Raw genomic sequence first — 13,721 nt, forward strand, 5'->3', positions numbered from 1 at the left:
TCCTTAAGCCATTTTGCAACAACTTTGGAAGTATGCTTGAGGACATTGTCCATTTGGAAGACCCATTTGCAACCAAGCTTTAACTTCCTGACTGATGTCTTGAGATGTTGCTTCAATATATCCACATACATTTTCCTTCCTCATGAAGCCATCTATTTTGCGAAGTGCACCAATCCCTCCTGCAGCAAAGCACCCCCACAACATGATGCTGCCACCCCCGTGCTTCACGGTTGTGATGGTGTTCTTCGGCCTGCAAGCTTCCCCCTTTTGCCTGCAAACATAACGATGGTCATTATGGCCAAACAGTTCTATTTTTGTTTCATCAGACCAGAGGACATTTCTCCAAAAAGTACAATCTTTTTTCCCATGTGCAGTTGCAAACTGTAGTCTGGCTTTTTTATGACTTCTTCCTTGCTGAGTGGCCTTTCAGGTTATGTCGCTAGAGGACTAGTTTTACTGTGGATATAGATACTTTTGTACCCGTTTCCTCCAGCATCTTCACAAGGTCCTTTGCAGTTGTTCTGGGATTGATTTGCACTTTTCACACCAGAACGCATCTCCTTTCTGAGTGGTATGACGGCTGTGTGGTCCCATGGTGTTGATACTTGCGTACTATTGTTTGTACAGATGAATGTGGTACCTTCAGGCGTTTGGAAATTTCTCCCAAGGATGAACCAGACTTGTGGAGGTCTACAATAATTTTTTCTGAGGTCTTGGCTAATTTCTTTATATTTTTTCCCCATGATGTCAAGCAAAGAGGCACTGAGTTTGAAGGTAGGCCTTGAGATACATTCACAGGTACACCTCCAATTGACTCAAATGATGTCAATTAGCCTATCAGAAGCTTCTAAAGCCATGACATCATTTTCTGGAATTTTCCGAGCTGTTTAAAGGCACAGTCAACTTAGTGTATGCAAACTCCTGACCCACTGGAATTGTGATACAGTGAATTATAAGTGAAATAATCTGCCTGTAAACAATTGTTGGTAAAATTACTTGTGTCATGCACAAAGTAGAAGTCCTAACAGACTTGCCAAAACTGTGATTTTTTAACAAGAAATTTGTGGAGAGGTTGAAAAACGAGTGTAAGTGTATGTACATTTCTGACTTCAACTGTATATGCTGTAGTTGGGATATTTTAACGAAGGCCTATAGTGAAACCATATATAACAGGTCTCCAAGGACAAGGTTCCAAAACACTGAACATAGTGCATAGCCCGGGTCCTTACCCCATGTCTGGCCCGATGAGGGAGTGTCTCCGGAGCATGGCGCGGGCCTGTGTATTGGTCAGGTTGGCCGTGGGCTCGCCGTTGATGGCCAGGATGAGGTCCCCCACCCCCAGACGGCCGTCTCGGCTGATGGAGCCTCCGTGGATGATGCTGCGGATGTGCATCCCCAAGCCATCCTTGACGGCGCTCACCGTCATTCCTGTAAGGTAGACACAAAGACAACATTCTCAAAGACCTGGAACCTATACGCAATACATTCCCCCACATTTATGTGTAATGTGTACAATCTTTAATCATGTGTTAATAATGTTGATGCGCTGGAGATCCACATAGATAATATCATATTTAATATCCAACAACCTTAACAGACCGAAAGACCATAATGCAACAGATATTGCATTATTTACATACAATTTTGAGTTGTAAAGAGGAATGATTTATTAAAAAGTGAATGCTGTTCTCTTCACAGCAATTTCTCATCAGGGCTGACATTTAGAAAAAGAAATATAGGAATATACAGCATATTGCCAAAGTATTAATACAAACCGAGACTGGAGTTGCCCTTGACAACCGTGATTGTCCTTTCAAAATTACTCCCAGTGGTTCCAATCTTGTCCCCTTCCTCTTTGGACTGCTTTACAGATGGCTCATCCCCCTTGAGAATGACGATTCAATAACAAGTATTCATTAATCACATTTTCTAATGGTACAAAATCCAAAATTGTGACAGAATGACATTGAGTTTAAATTAGAAAATATTTTCTATGGAGGAAGTTTTGGTACAAAATGTAAATAAAATAATTGTGACAGAATAAAATAGAGTTAATCTAAACAACCAGGGAGGTTACGTGGGAACGATTAGTAAAGGCCAGGGAATCAAACATACAAGGTAAGGAAGGGATTTATCTTAATTTTTTTTCTGTTATGCCATTACCTTCGGCATGTAATACCTAGAAATTAGATTCTAGTAAAAAGTTGAATGTTTAAAACTGTTAGACAAAACATACTAGCCATTATTCTCGTAAATCCAATTAATTTCACATTGGCCTGTGAAGTGTTGTACTGCATTTCAACATTTGTTAAACATAACTTGTTGCATTTCAAGTTCCTGATGACCAATTTACACATGATTGTTTGATTATGAGGCACATTTAATGACATTTGATGGAAAACCGACAGATGGCACAGCTCTTTAGATGAAGGCTGGTTTACCTTCATTAAGCATTCCATCTCCCCTATGTCTGCAACGGCCATGGTGGGCTCCACCGGAAAACGAAGAGACTGCATTTGCTCCCCCAAATCATTCAAACCGGGCTCGGGGTCAGTGTACGGACTGCACGAGTTCGACAGATCCGACGGCTCCAATTGGGTTAATTGATGCGCCAGGTACTGATCGGAGATAGCTAGTGTGTTGTTGTCAATCATTAGGGTGTGACTTCCAATACTCCTGGGCAGGGGGAAAGCGATGGGCTTCTCCTCCGGGGAAAAGGGTTCAGTGTCGTCTGCGAGGCAGGACAACGTCACGAAGGGATGTTCGGTCAACAAGTCCAGACGAGCACTCCGCTATGTAGGTAAAACAAACCAGACGAGCCAAAATGGAGGTTACACCTCGTTAGTTTCACAATCACCCAACTGGGGGAGTTTTCGTCTACCTCGGTCGCCGTTCTGCACTCCTCGTAATGAGCCATTGAAAAGCCATCAGTGACAGATGGGGAATAGCGATAATTACAGATGATCCTGTTTTAGAGTGTGCGATGCACCAAATATCTCTTTATTATCATCCTAGATATATTTCATGAGGCCCGGACTGTGCTGCAATGAATCTCTTCAGCGATTCCTTAAGCATCTGAGATGGCAATATAAAACTTGGAAAAAGAAATCCCTGGGAGAGCAAACTATTTGGAAGAACTGTAACAAGCAGGAATGCTGAGAGCAGGACTGAAGCACGCAACAGACCATTTAATTCTAATAGGGTAGTCATATCTTGTTACGGTGTAGTGCAGTATATAGGTAGATACTAATCTAAAAAACACTCAACCATTCATCCATAAGGAGTCTGGGGCCAGTACTCCAAGACAAAGCTCAACAACAAAAACAGGCAACATACAGTACATGCAAAGGGGTTAACAACAAAATAAACTTGTATCACTTCAATATAGCCGCCCGTTTGAAGAAGGTAAACAACTATAGATAGAAGTACATTAGAAGTACTGTGCTAACTTATTTTGATTACGTGAGGAGTTTTCTTAGTGAAAAAGGCAGCAGTTTGCAATTGCTCCAATGAAATTCAAATCAATGACATGACCATACCGATACTGCTTTTGCTTAGAAACAAGCTTTCTAAAATTGCTGACTGTAATGGCTTTAAAATTGACTTAGCTAGCCACAGTGCAAGTTTGTTGGCCTACCTTGGGTGTGGAGGACTGCAAGATCATCTGGTAGGACAGGTCAGCGCTGCAGGTGCTGCCATGGAGGGCAATCATGGATGCCTGGAATGTGTCATCCTCCTCGCCAGAGAAGCGATGCGCCAACACCCTCTCGTCGGTCAGGTCTACCTCATTGGAGTCAATCTGCATTAAAGAATGTCAATGTAGTGAATTGGATGGGGAATATGTCTCTCTATGCCATGGATGAGCTATCCAATCACAGATAGCTGTGTGGGTGCCATCAGAGCCATTTCAAAAGGATACATTGTTTTTAGTTGCTCAAATTTGATTAGAGTTACGAATTAAATTAAATTCCCTTGATATTTTAAAGGACGCATTTTAGAAGTCACAATGGTTACCATGTGTCTAATTTTGATTGGTTGTTTTTTTCCCTTGTCCCTCAATTTCATTGATTCGTTTGACTTGTCCCCAACGGCAACTAACCAATGCAGGCTCTGCCCAGAAAAGGTGGCCCTCTGCTGGCTCCTCCTCGCTCTCTTTAACCAGCAGAGCGTTGAATATAAAATAACAGATTCCCGAGAATGACGACGGACTGCCCTCTTCATTGTATGGCTGTGGAGACAGGGCTGCAAATGGAAAATATCCGGAAATTCTCAGAAAGAAACACATAGGAAATTCCCATCATTGTCTACAAATTCCAAGCCAAATTTGATTGGAGTTGTTAAAAGATTTAGTTGAGGTTGTTAATAGCGAAAGGAGTGTGAGTTTTATTGGTTTGATTTGGTCTCCATGGTTTGGTCTCTACTTTTGTAATAGTTTGGTGACAAGTTGTACTTGGTTATTTGATTTCCAAAGGACTTCAAAAGAGATAATTTCTTGGAGTTTGCCACAGATTGCTTTAAATGGGCCGTTTAATCTTGATTGTATCTAGCGCAATGCCCGGCGAGCGAGAGATATAGAGAAAAGAGGGAAAGATTGGAGAAGCTATTAGAGGCTTATACCAGTCAAACTCAATTTTGAGAAGCAATACAACAAAAATACCACCCCCCTCTCACTCAAAAACAAATACACATTCCAGGAGCTGCAGGAAAGCTCGATAACTCCACGGAGGCTTCACAAAAACAATGTAATCCACTGGACATGCAACAACCTTGACATCAGAGCCAGAACTTACTGTATGTTCTCATCATAATCTAATGGCAAGCCCAATAGAGAAATATAACTCTGAAGCTGAAAGAATGCAACCACAATTTTCACAGAAAGACTAGACAAGCAATCCCTCAGGTGGTGAATATGTTTGTGGGAAAACCCTTATTTTGACAGCTGCCTCAATGCATTTATGTACACGGACTCCAAGGCGGCTCAAAATGCAATAATAAAGCAATATGACACAAAAGGCAGAGATATTTGTGCTGCCCTATGCTGTTGCCAGGGAGCTTAGAGGTGAGTATGTCAGCATTAGCATGTAGCCTAACTCTACTGTCTCAGCATGAAAAATTCAAGACATCTGTAAGATGAGCCCTCATTATTGGGTGGCCACACACCGGAGAGAAAACGCACACAAATACTGAGCGCCCACACACACACAAACGCTCATATACAGTGAGCTCCAAAAGTATTGGGACAGTGACATGTTTTGTTGTTGTGACTCTGTACTCCAGCACTTTGGATTTGAGATGATACAATGACTACGAGGTTAAAGTGCAGACTGTCAACTTTAATTTGAGGGTATTTTCATCCTTATCAGGTAAACGGTTTAGAAATTACTGCACTTTGTGTACATATTCCCCGCATTTTAGGGGACCAAAAGTATTGGGACTAATTCACTTGTGTGTATTAAAGTAGTCAAAAAGTTTAGTATTTGGTCCCACATTCCTGGCACGCAATAATGACTTTCGTTCCCCTAAAATGAAGGGACTATGTCCAAAAAGTGATGTAATTTTAAACGGTTCACATGATATGGATGAAAATACACAAAAATTCAATCTGACAGTCTGCACTTTAACCTCGTAGTCATTGCATCATTTCAAATCCAAAGTGCTGGAGTACATAGCCAAAACAAGAACGGTCACTGTCCCAATACTTCTGGAGCTCACTGTACATATAAAACACGGACGCACGCACACACACACACACCTCACTAGTCCTCTCCATAGGACAGACCTCACAATAGGGGTTCCTTACAGGTAGTGGTTTGGCCACCCCAATGTGGACCGTGCCGATGTTAGCCCCCTTCAATGCCTGGACAGCGTCCTCCAGACTGGCGTTGTCCAGGTTGGTGCTGTTGACGAACATGAGCCGGTCGCCTGGCAATAGCCTGCCATCCTGTTCTGCCACTCCTTCAGACACCAGAGAGCGAATCACAATCACCGTCTTGGCAGGATCCATTGGGTCCTACGACAAGATCTGTGTCAGTGATGTCAATGGATGCACTCAACAGATAATCCATTATACCAACAAGGACGAAAATGTAGCATTCACTTTTATTTGGAGGATTTGTTTATTCTGAATGTTCTGTAAATCACAAGTTATTACTTTGAACAAAAACAAGAGTAAGCAACTTAGTTTCAATCTACATGGGAAAAAAAACAGCGCACTGCAGTATATTTAGTCACTTATGCTATTTGTTGAACTTCATTTCCAGGTGGGCAACGGCCCTAAAGCTCACGTGACCACTTCCTCCCAAAGTAAGAAGACAGGAACAACCCACAACAAAAGCGTATCATTCCTATGATAATCATTCCCATAAATCCAAATCAGAAATCTCACCTGGTAGTCCAAGATGCTGAATCCCAGTCCGCTCGCACCCTTCTCCAGCTCAATGTCCTGTATCTCCGTCTCCCACATGGCCAAAGGAGCTCCGAGTGTCTCATCCGTTACATTTTCCCTCGTCGCCACCCCCTCGGAACCTTCGAAAACCAGGAAACTGTCGAGGTCTCCCTGTATCTGCAGAGATAAACCCTCGATATCATCCCAGTGCACGCATTCCTCACCAACTCCGAGCCCATAGGCTGCTGGTATTCCACGAGTACCTTTTCATAAGATCTTTGGCAGCACATTAAAGGGAATCTTTGAATGCTAAGCAGAAGTGCTGTATGTTTTATTGTTTTTCCCTGAACTGAGGCATCTGATGAGCTGAGGAGAATTCCAAAATTAAAATGCAGGTTTCCTTTGTGTCCCTGGCTACTATTGCCTTATCTCATGTATTGTCACAGTACCGGAGGTATTACTTTACATGGATTGGTGTTAATAAAGAGTCAGCGTCCTTCCTAATCCTAAATCTTAATCCGTCATCATTGCCAATCTGGAGGCCCGGCAGAGCATTGGACAGACTGTGTTAAACTAATGGATGAGGGTGGAGGAGTGAAGTAGGAGGACTTACTGATGTTGATTCCCAAACAGCCATTCAATAACAAGGGGTGTGGGAAAACAGTGTTTACTGTATGCTACTGTATGTCCAACACCGACCAATTTGTGAAGGACTTTCTGGCTTTACCTCCAGTTTTCAAATCACTTCCTAAACAATTCACTTGCTAAAATGAACAAAGAATATGACTGAATTGAAATCTGCATTGACCCCAAACATGCATTGACCCCAAACATGCATTGACCCCAAAACATGCATGTTATATTGCATTATGTTTAGGCTAGTAAGCATTGACTCTGCTATGACAGTTACTGGAACACTGACAGTTCAAAAAATACAGTATGTAATAATGGTAATGTCAACAGCATCTAAAATAAAGAAAACATAAACAAAGAAAACACTTGAGTAAATGAGGGATAGAAAGTATATTTAAAGCAGGTGCTTCCACACAAGTGTGGTTCCTGATTTAATTGAGTAATTAAAACATCCCATCAGGATCAGGGTCATATATACAAATGCCCAGTTGCCCATTATTTTGGCTACCACGGCTAGAAGAAGAGATCTCAATGACTTTGAAAGAATGGTCTCAAAGCTGCATAGGGGGTTTAAAGTGTCAAATCAAATTGTATTTGTCACATGCGCCAAATACAACAGGTATAGTAGACCTTACAGTGAAATGCTTACTTACAAGCTATTAACCAACAATGCAGTTTTAAGAAAAATAAGTGCTAAGAATGTATTTACACAAATAAATTGAACGTAGAAAATAAATATACAAAAAATAAATAATTAAAGAGCAACAATAACATGACAGTAGCGAGGCTATATACAGGGGGTGCCAGTACAGAGTCAATGTGCGGGGGGCAAAGGTTAGTCGAGGTAATTGAGGTAATATTTTTTCTTTTCTTTTTTTATTTCACCTTTACTTAACCAGGTAGGCTAGTTGAGAACAAGTTCTCATTTACAACTGCGACCTGGCCAAGATAAAGCATAGCAGTGTGAACAGACAACACAGAGTTACACATGGAGTAAACAATTAACATGGAGGTAGAGGTAAAGTGACTGTGCATAGATAATAAACAAAGAGGAGCAGCAGTGTGAAAATGCGGCTGGGGGGGGTGAATGCAAATAGTCCGGGTAGCCATTTGATTCCCTTTTCAGGAGTCATATGGCTTTTCAGGAGTCATATGGCTTTTCAGGAGTCATATGGCTTTTCAGGAGTCATATGGCTTTTCGGGAGTCATATGGCTTTTCGGGAGTCATATGGCTTTTCGGGAGTCATATGGCTTTTCGGGAGTCATATGGCTTTTCGGGAGTCATATGGCTTTTCAGGAGTCAAAGAAGCTGTTAAGAAGCATTATGGCCCTAGACTTGGCACTCCGGTACTGCTTGCTGTGCGGTAGCAGAGAGAATGGTCCATGACTAAGGTGGCTGGTGTAGACATTTTTAGGGCTACTAACAATTGGATACCACTGACACCGCCTGATATAGAGGTCCTGGATGGCAGGAAGCTTGGCCCCAGTGATGTACAGGGCCGTACGCACTACCCTCTGTATTGCCTTGCGGTCCAAGGCAGAGCAGTTGCCATACCAGGTGGTGATGCAACCAGTCAGGATGCTCTCGATGGTGCAGCTGTAGAACTTTTTGACAGAATAATAGTAGAGAGAAAGATTTCAGCTTTTATTTCTTTCATCACATTCCCAGTGGGTCAGAAGTTTACATACACCCAATTAGTATTTTGGTAGCATTGCCTTTAAATTGTTTAACTTGGGTCAAATGTTTCAGGTAGCCTTCCACAAGCTTCCCACAATAAGTTGGGTGAATTTTGGCCCATTCCTCCTGACAGAGCTGGTGTAACTGAGTCAGGTTTGTAGGCCTCCTTGCTCGTACATGCTTTTTCAGTTCTGCCCACAGATTCTCTATGGGATTGAGGTCAGGGCTTTGTGATGGCCACTCCAATTCCTTGACTTTGTTGTCCTTAAGCCATTTTGCCACAAGTTTGGAAGTATGCTTGGGGACATTGTCCATTTAGAAGACCCATTTGCGACCAAGCTTTAACTTCCTGATGATGTCTTGATATGTTGCTTCAATATATCCACATAATCTTCCTTCCTCGTGATGCCATCTATTTTGTGAAGTGCATCAGTCCCTTCTGCAGCAAAGCACCCCCACAAAATGATGCTGCCACCCCCGTGCTTCACAGTTGGGATTGCAAGCTTCCCCCTTTTTCCTTCAAACATAACAATGGTCATGATGCTAAACAGTTATATTTTTGTTTCATCAGACCAGAGGACATTTCTCCAAAAAGTACAATTTTTGTCCCCATGTGCAGTTGCAAACCATAGTCTGGCTTTTTCATGGTGGTTTTGGAGCAGTGGCTTCCTCCTTGCCGAGCGGCCTTTCAGGTTATGTCGATATAGGACTGTGGATAAAGATATTTCGTACCGGTTTCCTCCAGCATCTTCAAAAGGTCCTTTACTGTTGTTCTGGGATTGATTTGCACTTTTCGCATCAAAGTATGTTCATCTCTAGGAGACAGAACGCATCTCCTTCCTGAGTGGTATGACGACTGCGTGGTCCCATGGTGTTTATACTTGTGTACTATTGTTTGTACAGATGAACGTGGTACCTTCAGGCGTTTGGAAATTGTGCCCAAGGATGAACCAAACTTGTGGAGGTCTACAATCATTTTTTCTGAGGTCTTGGTTGATTTCCCCATGATGTCAAGCAAAGAGGCACTGAGTTTGAAGGTAGGCCTTGAAATACATCCACATGTACACCTCCAATTGACTCAAATTATGTCAATTAGCCTATCAGAAGCTTCTAAAGCCATGACATAATTTTCTGGAATTGTCCAAGCTGTTTGAAGGCACAGTCAACTTAGTACATGCAAACTTCTGACCCACTGGAATTGTGAATTACTGTGAATTACTGTGAATTATAAGTGAAATAATCTGTCTGTAAACAATTATTGGAAAAATTACTTTTGTCATGCACAAAGTAGATGTCCTAACTGACTTGCCAAAACTATAGTTTTGTTGAGAGGTTGAAAAACAAGTTCCAAATGACTCCAACCTAAGTGTATGTACATTTCCGACTTCAACTGTATGGGTGTCTGAGCTGTAGGTTATTTGATTATGCAAACAATCTGGAATTGTCTGCAGTTAATCTCTCGTCAACACTCAACCAGGAAAGACTGCCATGTATGTTGTTATTGTTAGTTCTGTATGTGCAGTTAAGGGGAAAGTGTGCTGCTCTGCTTGGAGCCAGCTACAGCTTTGCTAGGTCTTTCTTTGCTGCACTTTACTATATTACTGGACAGTAATCAAGATGGGACAAGACCAGAGCCTGAATAACTAGTACAGTGAAGTAAAATGACTTGACCATGATAATTGACCATTCAATGTTATACCTAGGAGTGTAGCTTCCTCAACTTGCTCAATGGTCACACCCTTTATGCACAACTCCAGTTGAGGTTTAGGTCTTAGAGAAAGTTTTGAACCATATACAATGCTTTTAGTTTTAGATGTAATTAAGACCAGTTTGCTATTAATGACCCATTCTGATACTGAACATAACTTCCGATTTAGAAGGTCAGTGAGCTCACTCCCTTTGGGTGCTGTCATGTAGAGTGTGGAATCATAAGCATACATATTAATTCCAGCTTCATGTAAGACCAGTGGCAAATTATTTGGAAAAATATAAAAGAGTGAAAGGCCCAAGGCAACTGCCCTGAGGGACATCACACTGTACACATCTGATGTTAGAAAAGCTTCCATTGAAGAACACTCTCTGGGTTCTACCGGATAAATAACTCTCCAACCATGCAATGGCAAATAATGTAAATCCATAGCAGGTGAGTTTTTTCACGAACAACTTATGATCAAGAACATCAAAGCAGAGTGGGGAAGTACCTTCATTATAGGTTCAGTAGCAAATTCATCCAACCCCGGTTGGCCAGAATCCCTGTCACTCTTCAGGAGAGGGGCGGGCCTACAGCAGGCCATGTAGACACAGACAGGCAGCTCCTTCAGAATGCTCACCACTTCCTTGTGGGTCTCACCAATCAGGGATATTCCATTAACCTGAGAGGGGTGGGCACACACATCCAATGGTCAACACTTATGTTGAGTCACTCATGCCAGGATTCAATCCGATTAAAGGTTATAGGGCATTGCTGTTTTTAAAGGCAGTGTTCCCACGCTCGCAGAGATCCTATTCACGGTAAACTCCACATATATCCAAGGAATTTAGGCACTTTCAAATTTGATATCAGTGGTTGAAGAATTTGTGCACTAAGTAAGTTCCAGGCTAACGGTTGTTCATAATGTTCTCACTATTGGCGGTGTCCCTTACTTCGAGCAGTTCGTCCCCACTGTAGAGTTTCCCACAGCGTCCCACTGGCCCCTCCGGCAGGACGGAGCGGATGTAGTGGTGCCCGCTGTTGGCATCCAGACTGATTCCCAGACCACTGCTCTCACTGAACTTCTCCACTTGGGCAACCTGTCATGGGCACAACAGGTGGGCACAACTCAGTTGGCACAAAAATACTATGAAGCTTTTTCATAGTAAAAAAAAAAAAATGATGCCTTGGCACATCTTATGAAATTATCCTATAATTATCCTATTTTTTTTTTAACAAACAATATTTTTTATTTACAACACATACAATAATGTTTTTATTCTGCAACCAGTGCTTTTCCATCTATACAACAGCAATATATATAATGTGTAAAACAGGAAAAAGTACAACCATGTATCATTTAGTAGAGACAGGCTATGTTTGGGTGGATGTTACTTCTGTTAACTCACCACTACTTCCTTGCTGGGGCCGAGAGTCTCCTGCCACTTCTTCTTCAGCTCTAACTCCTCATCCTCTGTTAGCTTTGCTTCTTAAAAACATCAACATACCATACAATCAATGTAAAAAACATTAGGAACATTAGCTCTTTCCAGTACAGACTGACCAGGTGAATCCAGGTGAAACCTTTGATCCCTTATTGATGTCACCTGTTAAATCCACTGCAATCAGTGTAGATGAAGGGAAGGAGAGCGGTTAAATTAGTATTTTTAAGCATTGATACAATTCAGATGAACCCTACCGTTCAAAGGTTTGGGGTCACTTAGAAATGTCCTTGTATTTGAAAGTGGGAGGCCCCGGTGCACAACTGAGCAAGAGGACAAGTACATTAGTGTGTCTAGTTTGAGAAACAGATGACTCCAAAGTCCTCAACTGGCAGCTTCATTAAATAGTACCTGCAAAACACCGGTCTCAATGTCTTCTAGGCAGAGTTGCAAAGAATAAGCCATATCTCAGACTGGTCAATAAAAATAAAAGATTAAGATGGGCAAAAGAACACAGACTCTGGACAGAGGAACTCTGCCTAGAAGGCCAGCATCCCGGAGTCGCCTCTTCAATGTTGACTTTGAGACTGGTGTTTTGCGGGTACTATTTAATGAAGCTGCCAGTTGAGAAATTGTGAGGCGTCTGTTTCTCAAACTAGACACACTAATGTACTTGTCCACTTGCTCAGTTGTGCACCGGGGCCTCCCACTCCTCTTTCTATTCTGGTTAAAGCCCGTTTGCACTGTTCTGTGAAGGAAGTAGTACACAGCGTTGTACGAGATCTTCAGTTTCTTGGACATTTCTCGCATGAAATAGCCTTCATTTCTCAGAACAAGAATAGACTGACGAGTTTCAGAAGAAAGGTCTTTGTTTCTGGCCATTTTGAGCCTGTAATTGAACCCACAAATGCTGATGCTCCAAATACTCAACTAGTCTAAAGAAAGACAGTTGTATTGCTTCTTTAAGCAGACAACAGTTGTTTTCAGCTGTGCTAACACATTTGCAAAAGGTTTTTCTAATGATCAATTAGCCTTTTAAAATGATAATCTTGGATTAGCTAACACAACGTGCCATACGAACACAGGAGTGATGGTTTCTGATAATGGGCCTCTGTACATCTATGTAGATATTCCATTAAAAATAAAGCAGCCATTTCCAGTTACAATAGTCAATTCCAACATTAACAATGTCTACACTGTATTTCTGATCAATTTTATGTTATTTTAATGGAGAAAAAAAGTGCTTTTCTTTAATAAACAAGGACAATTCTAAGTGACCCCAAACTTTTGTACAGAGGGTGAATGGGCAAGATAAAAGATTTCCAGCCAACTTGACACAACTGTGGGAAGCATTGGAGTCAAGGTGTCAAAAGCTTGTTGGCCATGCCCCGAATTGATGCTAATCTGAGTGCAAAAGGGAAGGTGTTCCTAATGTTTTGTACACTCAGTGTAGACTTAAATAGAATGACGTATAAAGTACATTCAACCAACTACTATGTCCCATCTGATTGATTCAGACTCAATGAGTCACAGCGGTAGGCTACAGTTAGACAACTCCAAACGCACTACTTGATAGAGTTTAGGCTTTACTTTAAGAAGCACTTCAAAGGATCTTTCATTTACCCTTTAATGTGAAGAAAATCTATATATATATATATATATATATATATATATATATATATATATATATATATATTATGGAGAAAACATACAGATTATTATGTTCTACATGCACATTATATTTGAAATGTGTGGTAACACTTCATTTGGATAGTCCATCTGTAGATGCTCAACAAACTTATCAACAGGCGATCAAACCCGCGTCAACAACATTTTTGCTGAATTACAACAGGGGAAACATCTATAGACATGCATTAATAGTTTGTTGAGCAT

The 13,721-nt window shown here is 41.5% G+C and overlaps 1 protein-coding gene across 6 annotated transcripts in view; it reads right to left on the minus strand.

The window, feature by feature from the left end:
• Positions 1-13,721, minus strand: part of LOC118368774 (multiple PDZ domain protein) — a 68,022-nt gene that overhangs the window by 33,199 nt on the left and 21,102 nt on the right. For 4 of the 6 annotated variants that reach the window (XM_052497224.1, XM_052497225.1, XM_035753162.2 and 1 more), the window contains exons 14-22: positions 11,796-11,875; positions 11,340-11,486; positions 10,898-11,068; positions 6,386-6,562; positions 5,801-6,010; positions 3,638-3,799; positions 2,442-2,792; positions 1,776-1,884; positions 1,230-1,428 (exon numbers count right to left, since the gene is read on the minus strand). In XM_052497224.1, coding sequence (XP_052353184.1) covers positions 1,230-1,428; positions 1,776-1,884; positions 2,442-2,792; positions 3,638-3,799; positions 5,801-6,010; positions 6,386-6,562; positions 10,898-11,068; positions 11,340-11,486; positions 11,796-11,875 — 1,606 coding nt within the window. The remainder of the gene's footprint in view (positions 1-1,229; positions 1,429-1,775; positions 1,885-2,441; positions 2,793-3,637; positions 3,800-5,800; positions 6,011-6,385; positions 6,563-10,897; positions 11,069-11,339; positions 11,487-11,795; positions 11,876-13,721) is intronic. The other 2 variants (XM_052497223.1, XM_052497226.1) reach the window with 2 other exon arrangements.

This window comes from Oncorhynchus keta, chromosome 35 (genome assembly GCF_023373465.1).
Source record: "Oncorhynchus keta strain PuntledgeMale-10-30-2019 chromosome 35, Oket_V2, whole genome shotgun sequence".
Lineage (NCBI taxonomy): Eukaryota > Metazoa > Chordata > Actinopteri > Salmoniformes > Salmonidae > Oncorhynchus > Oncorhynchus keta.